Source organism: Cyprinus carpio, chromosome B5, assembly GCF_018340385.1.
Source record: "Cyprinus carpio isolate SPL01 chromosome B5, ASM1834038v1, whole genome shotgun sequence".
NCBI classification, from domain to species: Eukaryota; Metazoa; Chordata; class Actinopteri; order Cypriniformes; family Cyprinidae; genus Cyprinus; species Cyprinus carpio.
In genome coordinates, this window is record NC_056601.1 from 31,198,446 (window position 1) to 31,211,131 (window position 12,686).

Sequence of the window (12,686 nt, forward strand, 5' to 3'; positions counted from 1 at the left end):
ATAGCTTGTATAGCCAAAAAAATGCTGGTTTAGAATGATTACAAACTACCTTCTGACTATCAGTCAGGGTTATTATTGTTAACTAAAACAAGAAAAACGTTTTTGTTAATTGTAATAAAGCTGAAATAAAATAAAGTATAAATAAGAGATTAAAAACTTGTTTCTGTTAGTTGCCAAAGCAACATTTTGAGTTTCTTTTTAGTTTAAGTGGAAGACGTACAATTATTAACTGAAAATAGAATAAAGAAATACTAAAACTGAAATAAATAAAGTAAAATATATATTTTTAAATGAATAAAAATGGCAAAATCACATAACAAAAATACTAAAACTTAACAAAAATTAAAATGAAACATGAAAGTATAAACAGAAGCTAATTCAAAATATTACTAAAAACTGCAACCATGTATAAATAATATAATAACACTGCTAGCAGTAGCAAGATGCTATTAATGGTTTATGGCTCTGATTCTGCAGAGATGCAGATTGCATATAATATAGACTCTCTTAGGTACAATACTAGACTCTGAGTACTAAAACTATTAGTTATGACTATGCTGACTGTAGATGAAGCTTTGGGAACAGTTATGAATATAATATAATTATACTTGTGTTGTGTTTGTGTTTATTTTGGCTCATAATCCAGGTGGAGCATGTGGGCTTGTGAGAAATGGGCTGGGAAATAATAATAGCTTGCAAGAGAAATGCATTGCAGGGGTGGGAGGAGGAGAAAGGGAGAGAGAGAGTTAGAAGGTGTTATCATATATATTCAGACTATTAATATGATTGATACAGTAATCAGATTGGGTCAAGTGTTTTGGACCTGAAACCTCACTCACTCACTTTGAGCAGTGTTTACAATGCCTTCATTGAAAATCCATCGTTTATACACAGCAGTCTCAGCTTTAAAACAATGTATAGTCTTACATTTATACGAGAGCAGATGCTTCCAGCTACTAAACTGTAAGCTGTTCTTTTGAACTTTCTTTTCATCAAAGAATTATAGAAAAATCAAGGTTCCACAAAATATAAGCTGTTTTTAACATTGATAGTAATAATACATGTTTGTTGAGCAGCAAATCAGCATATTAGAATGATTTCTGAAGAATCATGTGACACTGAAGACTGGAGTAATGATGCTGAAAATTACATTTTATATTTCATAATATTGTTTTTAATGTAGCTTTTAATCAAATAATGCAGCCTTGGAAATATAAGAGATTTATTTCAAAAACATGAAACTTAATAGCAAAAATAATGATGGTCTTCCATTGGTCAGAAATATTTGTATATTCAATCAGGAAATGAAGAAAATCAACCTTAAGTGGCTTACGTATAGCTGTCTAAGCTGCTTTTAGAAAAAAAGTGTTTTTACTTTTGTTTAATGGGAATGTGTTGGCCAACCATTTATGTTTGCATTTGTGAACTTTCATAAAGTATGTTTCTGGCTTCAGTAGTAAACCAAAGGGTCTGTGTGCGTTTCTTTATTTATTTTTCCACAACCTGCTCAAATCTCTGTTATTCATGAACCATCTGGCAAACTTAGAGCATGTGGTACAGACGGCAGACACAAATAAGTCCTGATCTGCTTCGCTTTGCTCCAGCGTCAATAAAATAATCTGCATTCCACAGCTCATACTCAATGTTACTGCAGAAAGCTCCGGCATCTGTTCTCCTTGAGCATCCATCTACACGTTTCTGTCCCAACACCTTTCATCTCTGTCACCTTTCCTGTTGCCTCTTTACTCTCACCCAATATCTCTTCCAAATGTTCCATTCCTCTGCCCTTTATCTTCTTCTGGTGTCCTAATCTTTTATGTCCAGAGGATGTGTGGTAAATAATGTATGTCTTCATGTTTAGACAGTATGTCTAGATGTTAAGGGACATTATATATCATTATATATCTATTTTTTTCTGTCCTGGCTTTCTTGGTTCCCCAAGACTGATTGATTTATTTATTTATTGATAGATAGATTTATTTATTTATTTATTTATTCATTTATTTACATGAAGAAGTTTTTTTTTTTTTTTTCAGTGACTGATAATAATCATTTATGAGCTCTTTTTTTTATATATAAATGCTGTTCTTTTGAACTTTCTATTCAACAACAAATACAAAAAAATAATAATAATAATAATAAAAATACATCCACAGAAATATTAATCAGTACAACTAATGTTTCGTGAAATGTTTCTTGAGCAGCAAATTGGCATATTAGAATGATTTCTGAAGGGTCATGTGACACTGAAGACTGGAGTAATGATGCTGAAAATTCAGCTTTGCATGGCAGGAATAAATTAAATTGTAATATATATGAAAATAGAAAGTAGTTATATTAAATTGTAATAATATTTCACAATATTACTATTTTTGATCAAAGAATTGCAGCCTTGGTAAGCATAAGAGACTTTAAAGATATTTAAAAAATCTTACTCACCCCAAACTTTTAAATTAACTTTTATAGTGTGAAAGGGGATCTGTGCTCAAATCCCAACCTAATGTGTATAGTTTTTGTTTTTTAATTAAGTAAAATTTCACTTGAGAACCAATGATCATGCATTTTACATCTTTGTTTCATGGAAAAAGTAGTCATATGAGGTTGAAGCGTCTGCTTTTTAGGCTTTTCTTTATATTACTCAACAACAAAAACAACAAAAAGCAATAAAACTGGCTGCAAAAATGCTCATTCTTAACCTCTGTGACTTTATTACACCAGATTTATGAGTGCTATGACCCATGCAATAGTCACTCAGAGAGGTCACAACAGAAAAGAGTGCAAAAATGGAAAGACAAAACAAAGTCAAATAAGAAAAGGGGAAAGCAGACAAAAGAGGTGAAATTATATTACAGATTTTGCCGAAGGGAGGAAAAAGACAGAAGTAATTAGCAAAGACATTGAGAGGAGCTAAGAGAGAGAAAGAGCCTGCCATCAGCTACAACACCTACATCCACACCAACACTGCTGCTGCTGCTCTCCATCAGATGTAGAGGATCCATTTAAACGCATGACTGTCCGTGTTTACAGGTCAATGATGTTCAGCGATATCGTTGACTTGATTGCAAATGATTGCACAGATACTATTTAAACTGAACTGAGCTGCATGATGACATCACGGAATTCAATGATGAACTGCCTTTAACTGTCATTTTGCATTATTGACACACTGTTTTCCTAATTAATGTTGTTCATTTGCTTTGATCTGTTTTGTTTAAAGCGCTATATAAAAAAAAGCGACTTGACTTGACTTGACAGAAACCAGTCCATCCAGTCACAGTGAGTAGAAAGCTGGGCAGGTGCTATTATTCCGGAACACTTCACCAGACCAGTGCTGTTTCTGGCTGTGTGTGTTGCTTAAAGCTCTGTATCTGATCTGAACAGTTCGTTTTGCCATCGTGTCACATGTTATAGAGCGCTGCAGTGATGATGTATTTTTTAGGCCAACTGTCAAGTTAGCATCACTGTGTTTCCCTTGACAAAAACCCATTGGCTTTTGGATTATTGTAGAAAATAAGGTCTGTGACCAACAAAAGTTGGATACACATATACCCCATTGTTGTGCATGTTTTAACATGTAACCCTCACTTTACACATCTCTCTCTCTCTCTCTCTCTCTCTCTCTCTCTCTCTCTCTCTCTCTCTCTCTCTCTCTCTCTATATATATATATATATATATATATATATATATATATATATATATATATATATATATCAGGGAAAAAAACAAAAACAAATCTAGCCTGGATTATTATTTTTATTTATTTTAACGTTAGAAATTAAAACAGCATCAATTTAGCAAATTAATTGTTTGAACTGTACTTCATTGAGATGCAATGCTTTTTTATAATTTGTAAAAGTCGTATAATCAAAATCCAGGTATTCACTCCAGGTCATTTCACTTAAATGCACTGTACGTCAACAGTTAACAAAAATAGATGAAGTCTGGATCACTTTTTTTTCTCTTTTTACATCTAAACTTGGCACTCGATATTAATTGGTGCTTTAATTCTGTGGTTAATTGGCCTTCAGAAAGCTCACAACAAAGCGGAACCAGTGGGTGTTAAAGAGGCTTGAAATGTGCTGAATTTATTTTTATATTTAGCTCCGTGATTAAGATGTTGGCGCTGTCGCTCATTTGTTTATTCAGTGGTAATGAGTATAATTAATGTCAACTATATGGAAATGAGTAATGCTGTATATTCATGTAATGCAGAAAATGGCGCTGATGGGGAATGAATTGGCCGCAACTTAAATGCCCGCAAAACCCGTCAATGCAGTCCTAGGGCGGCTGGTTGCCAAAGCATTTTTATGCAGTTGCTAAGGTGTTCAGGGTGGTTGTCATGGCGTTGCTAGGGTTTTCTGGGTGAATGCTTACCCACCCACAAATCACACGTTCTTTTGCATCGCAGTATTCTTTTCCCTTGTTTTGCATTTAAATGTATTAAAACATCCATAAAGATGCATAAGAAGCAAAACTGTATAAGCTATAAAACTTATTTTCAGAGAATATGTCTTGAAATCAGTTTATTTTTCTTACCATTGGTGTTTTTATGCATACATCTAACATAATGTTGTTTAAGCTTAAATCATAACAAAACTAGCTTAAAATATTAAAATGTGTTGAAGACAAATCTCACAGTTATTAAAAAAAATAATAATCTAAATTACAGCTAGTATTTATAATTAGTATTTACATAATTAGTATTTGCTAGTATTTATAATTAGTATTCACAGTTCTGAAGTCTTGTTTTATGGATTGTTTTAAAGAAAGAAAAACAGTCGGTTTCCTATATATGTCTATGACAATTTTCACACATTTTCATTGTCCACATTGCAAAAAAAAAAAAATTATTACTTTGAAGTCGCATGATTTGAGGCATCGTTCATGTCTGTAGTCCAAATAAAGCAGGGCCAATGTTATTTAACAGAACAAAAAATTCTGTCATCATCTACTTATTTTAGCTTTAAGTTGAGTTTTTTTCTTCTGCTGAATAAAAAAAGCATAACTCAAAAAAACAGTTGATTACTTTTTTTCATACCATGGAAGACAATGGCTTCCATCAGCTATTTAGTTACCAGCATTCTTCAAAATATCTTCTTTTGTGTTCAGCAGAAGAAAGTAATTCAACTTGAGGGTGAGTAAATGAAGACACTATTTTAATTTTTGGGTGAACTATTCCTTTAAGTATTATTGATAGTTTCTGTTAATATTTTGAATTAGATTTATTAAAAAAAAAAAAACTACACACACACACACATATATATATATATATACACATGACATGTGATTACGATTTGCAGTTAGGAGTTTGTTTAAATCGATCCACTCAATGTCCAAAACACCCCTGTTGGTCTCAAGACAGTGGCTGCTATTACTTGTCAAACCCACTTGTACGCTTGAGATAAAAATGGTGTAAATGTCGTTACATGCTCTCCATATGCCAGAGACATATGCAAATGTGCTAAGTCAGGGATTGCCACTTGTCCCTGCTGTCTCTCTCTCTCTCTCTCTCGCTCTCTCTCTCTCTGTGCACACAATTATCTCAAGTCCTTGTTCAGTATTCTGTCTCCTTTTGTTTTCCATACAAATAATTAAATTAGACAGCAGAGAAGTATCCTTGATTTCGCCTCCCTGTTTATCAATGGTTTATTTGCTCTCCCTTGGCGTCTTTTATAAAAGGATGAGAGCTTTTCACACAAGTGGATAGACAAGCAGCAATCAGTGCATTTTATGCAAAGCTGAAAACAGTGTTCGGCTTGTCAGGTTTGCATGAGGGTGGTCCTCAACACGTCGAACAGCGCGCTGCTAATAAGCTCGTCATATGAGAATGCAGCTTGGCTTCTCTGCAAAATGAGTAAGCGGTCGGCTGGAGCGCGGCCGCAATTATGAGGGATTCTCTTGAGTTTAGAAAAATACCAGAGGTAATGCAAAACTAATAGGTGGGTAAACAGTTTGAGAATGCTGCTGCATAGATTGTGGGCTGCAATGCAACAACCTTTTATGAAATGGGCTGTTGTTTCGATGGCACAATGGGATACGGGCATCCCCTTGACAGAAAAGGAGAAAAAGAGAAATATATAAAGGCAAAGCGGGACTCCTTACTGGGATTAGAGAAAGGAGAGGCATGACCGGCATACTGATGGAGACGAGGTAGAAAAACATTGAGTGCTTGTATGTAGTCGGTGTCTGCCAAATGGCCTTTACAGTGAAGGGCGCCCGGAAATAAAGGACACGGTTATGTGACTGTCCAGGGGATGAGACAGTGCGCCAAAATAATTGGAGGATGGCGTATGACATTTTGAGTAGCTTTACTCAGCACTAAACAGATGAAAGACACAAGGAACCGCAAGGTTAGCACGATCGGCTACGGATGGAAAAAAGGGAGCTTTGAAAGCTGGGCTCCGCCGTGCATTGTGTGGGTGGGGATAGTCCGCTAATGACTAGAAGATAAAACAGGAGGTCTGGTAGATTCGTGAAGCCTAACGTTTCAAAGTGCGGCGATGGAATATTTTTATCGGCAGAGAGGGTGAAAGAGATGCGCTGTGAAGCAGAAAGACGGAGAGGAAGGCTGACAGCTCACTGGTGGAAGATGACAGGAGCGGCAGAGGGAGAGGGAGGATATTTGAGGGAAAGTGTAACACAGGGATGCTGTCAAGCCTCAAGCAAGCTCCATTTAACAAGCTGCAAGATTGAGGGATGGAGAAGAATTCAGGGAGCTGCGCAAGAGCGTCCACAGGCTCCTCTGCCTCCTGTGCATGCACGTGGAAATCTCACACATTAGTCTGATTATGTAAACGTGACGCTTGACGAAACAGCTGGTGAATATAGATATTTTGTGGTGAATAAAGATATTTCAAGATCTATCTATCTATCTATCTATCTATCTATCTATCTATCTATCTATCTATCTATCTATCTATCTATCTGTCTGTCTGTCTGTCTGTCTGTCTGTCTGTCTGTCTAATCTCAATAGTTGGTCCATCATCTAGATAGACAGATAGATAGACAGATAGATAGATAGATAGATAGATAGATAGATAGATAGATAGATAGATAGATAGATAGACAAATAAAAAAATTGCAACATATAAATATAGATAGATAGATAGATAGATAGATAGATCTTTCTAAGGATGAACAGATGAATAGCAGTTGATATTCTCAGACTGCTTCTAGAACCAGAAGTATCAGATGTTGAGGATTGTTGACATGTAAAGCCCAAATTGTCCAGAGATGAATGTCTCTCTGCATCAGTCTCTCAGTGATGTATGATAGAGATCTCATATAGGGTCGTGCTTTATCGTCTGATCTCCTACATAATGGCTGGTGTCAAGAATGACTGAATGAAAACAGCATTCCTTATCTGAGCGCCTCCCGCAGATAAACCCACCCTCAGACGCATCTGTGCCACATCCACAAACACATCACTGGTCTTCAGAACAGAGATGAGAGGAGGCCATCTTATCTGTGACACTCCAGAACCACTTCAAGCATGTTCACACTTGCTACACTCCCATGAGGCTCAGATCCAACATTCTGAGTCCTTCCCCTGGCCCCATCTCACCCAACCACGCATCTAACACCCACAGCACACTTATCTTCCTCTGGACAGACTTAATGTCAACCCTTACACCATGCTGGAATGCGATTAGCTCCATCGTTGCTATTAGCACTAGCTAATTTCGTTCAAGGCTCCCTCCAGTGTTTCATTTATCAGTCCTCTCAATTGGCTGGATTTTCTCGCTTGCGTTGGCTGATGGATGGGAATGGATCCCGCGGCACAAATTTTTGCTGGTAGCATTCACACATGCAGGCACAAGTACAGACAGGTCTTGCACTCGCAGGCAGGCAGCCATTTTAGAGCTGTTTAATGTATAGAAGAGCACATTTGGTTGCTGTGTCTGAATTAAATACATGCTGTTTTTAGTTAACCCTTTTGAAATGGCTTATATTAGATTTACATTTACATTTACATTTTTTTTTTTTTAAGGTGAAGTAATTTCCTGGAGAGATTTACTTCACACTTTCCTTCCTTTACAATGTGCATCTTTTTTTCCCCATGATAGATATTACAAGTATTGTAATAGAAGTGTGATTATTATAAAGATAACATGTCGATTATTAAATGTATATTAAATGTACTGTAATTAACTTAAATTTATTTTAAAATATAAATTATTTATTAATAGAATGAATTTTAAATTTCAAACAAAAAATGCATTTTATATTGTCACAAAAGGCAAAGCAAATTATGAAAATATATGCAAATATTTACTTTATATTATTCCATTTCTATAATAATATAATATAATTCTTGTATACCATTTTACCCATATTAATGCTAGATGCACATTATAAATGTAGCTTTTAGACATTTCATTAAAATTTAAATTGATTTGTAAATACAATTTTACAAGTTTACAATTTCTTTTTTTTTTTTCTTTTTTTCTTTCTTTTTTCTCGTAATAAGTATAATTCCAAAGCAACTTGAACATTTACAAAGTTTCACTACTATTCAAAAGTCTGGAGTTAATTTAATTTAATTTAATTTTTATTATTATTATTATATTATATATATATATATTATGCTTTTGAAAGAAGTCTCTTATGCTTATCAAGGCTGTATGTGTTTATTATTTTAAAAAAACAGCAATATTGTGAAATATTCAACTTCATCAATTTCAACTGTAATTTGTACCTGTGATGACAAAGCTGAGATTTCATCAGCCAATACTCCAGTTTTCAGTGTCATATCGTCATATGTTCCTTCTGTTTACTTGTTTATAGCTCTGGCTTTTTACTTATGCCAACTGTATTTAGACTGTTAAATTGTTCCTTTAAAATATAATATTTCATAACATTACTGTTGCTTTTAATCAATTTAATGAATCCTGGCTGATTAAAAAAAAAAAGTGTTACATTATCGCAGTTACACATTCCCATTTTCCAGCTTATTTAAAATTGCAAACATGAAATCATGTCTTTCCTGCAAAATAAAGTAGCTGCTGTCTTGACCTTGAGCTGACCCCTTGGCTTTTTGTCTCTTCTCAACAGGTGGTCGCCTACTCTGCCTGGTGTTATGGCTTAACCTGGTGCCAGTGATGAATGGCTGCCCGGCGAAGTGCGTGTGCTACAGCGAGCCGAGGCCAACCGTGGCCTGTCAACAGCAGGGTCTGTTCTCCATTCCCACTGAGATCCCCGTCCATACCCAGCGAATATTCCTCCAGAGCAACAAACTGACAGTGGTCCGATCGACCAGCTTCAGTTCAGTGCGTAACCTCACCGTCCTGGGGATGTACTCAAATAACATCAGCCATATCGAGGCGGGGGCCTTTTATGGTCTGGAAAGACTGGAAGAATTAGACATCGGCGACAACAGCAACCTTCGTATCATCAGTCCCACTGCGTTTCGGGGTCTGACCAAGCTGCATACCCTTCACCTGCACAGGTGCGGGCTGTCCGAGCTCCCGGTGGGAGTTTTCCGAGGACTCTTCTCGCTTCAGTATCTCTACCTGCAGGATAATAACCTTCTGGCACTGCACGATGACACTTTCCTGGACCTGGCTAACCTCACCTACCTATTCTTACATAACAACAAGATCAAGGTGGTGACCGACCACATGCTGCGCGGTCTCATTAACCTTGACCGTTTGCTCCTGCACCAGAACCGCATTATACACGTGCAACAGCGGGCTTTTAATGACCTGGGCAAGCTGACCACTTTGTTTCTCTTTTTCAACAACCTCACGATGTTGACAGGAGAGGCCATGAACCCGCTGGTGTCCCTCCAGTACCTACGGCTCAACGGAAACCAGTGGATTTGCGACTGTCGAGCCAGGCCGCTGTGGGACTGGTTCAAACACTTCAAAGGGTCCAGCTCCGAGTTGGAGTGCCACCTTCCGACCTCTCTAACCGGGAAGGACCTTAAGCGACTGAAGAGCGACGATTTGGAGGGATGTGTGGACTCTCCGTCACAGGTTCAAACCAATATCTTCAACACCAAGGCACGCTCTGGAAAGTTCCTCTCACTCGACGATCCTCTCATCGAAAGCATTCCCAGGTGCTGTCTTTCAGATAATGACAAATCCTCCATTATCTCCAGTAAGTCCCTCCCGGATCCTTCATCCTACAACAGCCGGCAGATCACCAACAATCCCCTGAAAGAGAAGGAGAACATCTCCAAAACCAAGTTTCCGGAGGTGGAGCGAACGAAAAATGACACTCGCAATAAGCAGAGTCTCAACGACGGTCCTTTGGGAACCATGTCCAACAACCTCGACCAGACCATGGACAAAATCAACCCGGATCTTCTGGACAATCTGGAACCTTCTACAGCACCAACCAGAAAGAAAAAAAAGTGCTCCAAAAAGCCCAAATCAGACCAGTATTGTCTAAAGGCTCACGCATCCACCATTAAAGTATTGGCTGTTCTCTTTCTCCCTTTGTTCCTGTTGTCTCTGGCTTTGTCCTAGTTCATACTCTCGTCCATCAGTTTGCTCTTGACAATGAAACAAAATACCTGCAGTAGCCTACGTGGACAGGCAAAAGACGATGGAAAGGGGATTACAACGTTGCCCCGCATGGTTGAGAATAAGTTGTAATGCTAAAGATGCATTAAAAGAAATGGATGCCTTTACAGAATACATGAGATCTAATGTATATAAAACTCGGTGCCCAAATGTTTGTTCTATGTACTTTTAATGTGCTGTGTTTAAGCAACACTGCGGAGAGTTCCCTATTCCCACATCACCTCCAAAAAAAAAAAAAAAAAACCTTGATCTGAAAGTGACTATTGTAGATGAACCACTAAAAAAAGAGAAAAAAATAATCCTTAAACCATGACTAAACTAAACCAGAGCGCCGAAAGCACCCAGGAATGTTGCCGATGAGAAACCGAAGGGGAGAGACCGGATTTTTTTTCCCCCAATATATTTTTTTCTTTTAAAAGTGATACATTTGTTCTATGCTGTTTTTTATGTTTCTTAGTATTTCAGTAAAGACGAATGGTTAACTCTCCCCAAATATGTGCTATGTTCTGTTTGCGTCATGACACACACTGCAGGTGGCATCTTGGGAAGGAATGCTGTCTATTTGTTCACTGAAATTGCGATGGAATCATAGATTTGCATTTTATTTTGCTGGTGTACAAGCATAAATATATGACAAATAAAATATCTCATTTTTTACAGTTGGCTTCTCATGTGACTGAAGAACATAGCATATACTGTACTATATAGCATATATTTCATAGTATATTGTAGTTATATTGCAAACAAAATTTAATTATTCCTTTTTTTCTAAGCAAATTCAAAGACTTAATGAAACCCGAAGGAACTGAATGTCTATTTTGTGTATATTCCATTAGGACTGAAACCTCAAAGGCACACATTTCTGCTCATTAATGAACTTTAACATAATCACTAATGATTCATCCATGTGTGAAGCTCAGAAATTCACAACTCGAAGCTTGCCAAAACAACCAGACATCTTTAATAACCACATTAATGAATGTGACACTGACTGAAGTTGAGAGTACTCCTCGTAGTACAGTTTTCTTCTACTTGGCTTTCACCATTATGGACTGGAAATAATATTATGATATTAATGAAGTATTTGTGTGTGGTGTGAGGAAATGCTGATGAACAATTATGATAAAATGCACGTCAGCAGCAGTAAAATCTACATTCTTTGGCTACGTTTACCACTGACAATGCCAAATGCCACTTAAAATACAATAATGCAGTTCATTAATATTCTATTAATACCACAACATTTATAAGAGATCATAACTAGTGATTTATTTGTATTAATATTCAATTTTAATAACGTTCTCCTATGCTTTTATATGTTTATGCAATCTTACTTTTATATTTTACATTTATGCATTTAGCACAGGCTTTTATTCAAAGTTACTTGGAGGAACAAAGAGGAACAATTTCAGAATAAATGGAAAAACTCATCCTAATTTGTATTAAAAGAACATACTAAAACTTGTTGGACCAAGAACAATAAATTAGTATACTATATTTAGTACACTGAAAAATGTAATGATAATGTGATCTATAGGCCGCATAACACAAACACACACACACACATATATAAACAGGTGTATCTCAATGAATTAGAATGTCATGGAAAAGTTCATTTATTTCAGTAATTCAACTCAAATTGTGAAACTTGTGTATTAAATAAATTCAATGCACACATACTGAAGTAGTTTAGGTCTTTGGTTCTTTTAATTGTGATGATTTTGGTTCACATTTACCAAAAACCCACCAATTCAATTCAACAAATTAGAATATGGTGACATGCCGATCAGCTAATCAACTCAAAACACTTTCAAAGGTTTCCTGAGCCTTCAAAATAGTCTCTCAGTTTGGTTCACTAGGCTACACAATCGTAGAGAAGACTGCTGATCTGACAGTTGTCCAGAAGACAATCACTGAAACCCTTCACAAGGAGGGTAAGCCACAGATATTCATTGCCAAAGAAGCTGGCTGTTCACAGAGTGTAATGTCATCTGCTGCTGTTGGTCCATTGTGTTTTTTTTTTAAACCAAAGTCACTGCACCCGTTTACCAATAAATTTTGGGGCACTTCATGCTTCCTTCTGCTGACCAGCTTCTTGAAGATGCTGATTTCATTTTCCAGCAGGCTTTTGGCACCTGCCCATACGGACAAAAGCA

At 36.6% G+C, this 12,686-nt stretch overlaps 1 protein-coding gene across 2 annotated transcripts in view; it reads left to right on the top strand.

The window, feature by feature from the left end:
- LOC109075625 (reticulon-4 receptor-like) overlaps nt 1-11,189 on the top strand; it is an 85,440-nt gene extending 74,251 nt beyond the window's left edge. For both annotated transcript variants that reach the window (XM_042723121.1, XM_042723120.1), the window contains exon 2: nt 9,056-11,189. In XM_042723121.1, the coding sequence (XP_042579055.1) occupies nt 9,056-10,473 (1,418 nt within the window). In that variant the 3' untranslated portion in view covers nt 10,474-11,189. The remainder of the gene's footprint in view (nt 1-9,055) is intronic.
- The last annotated feature ends 1,497 nt before the right edge of the window (nt 11,190-12,686 follow it).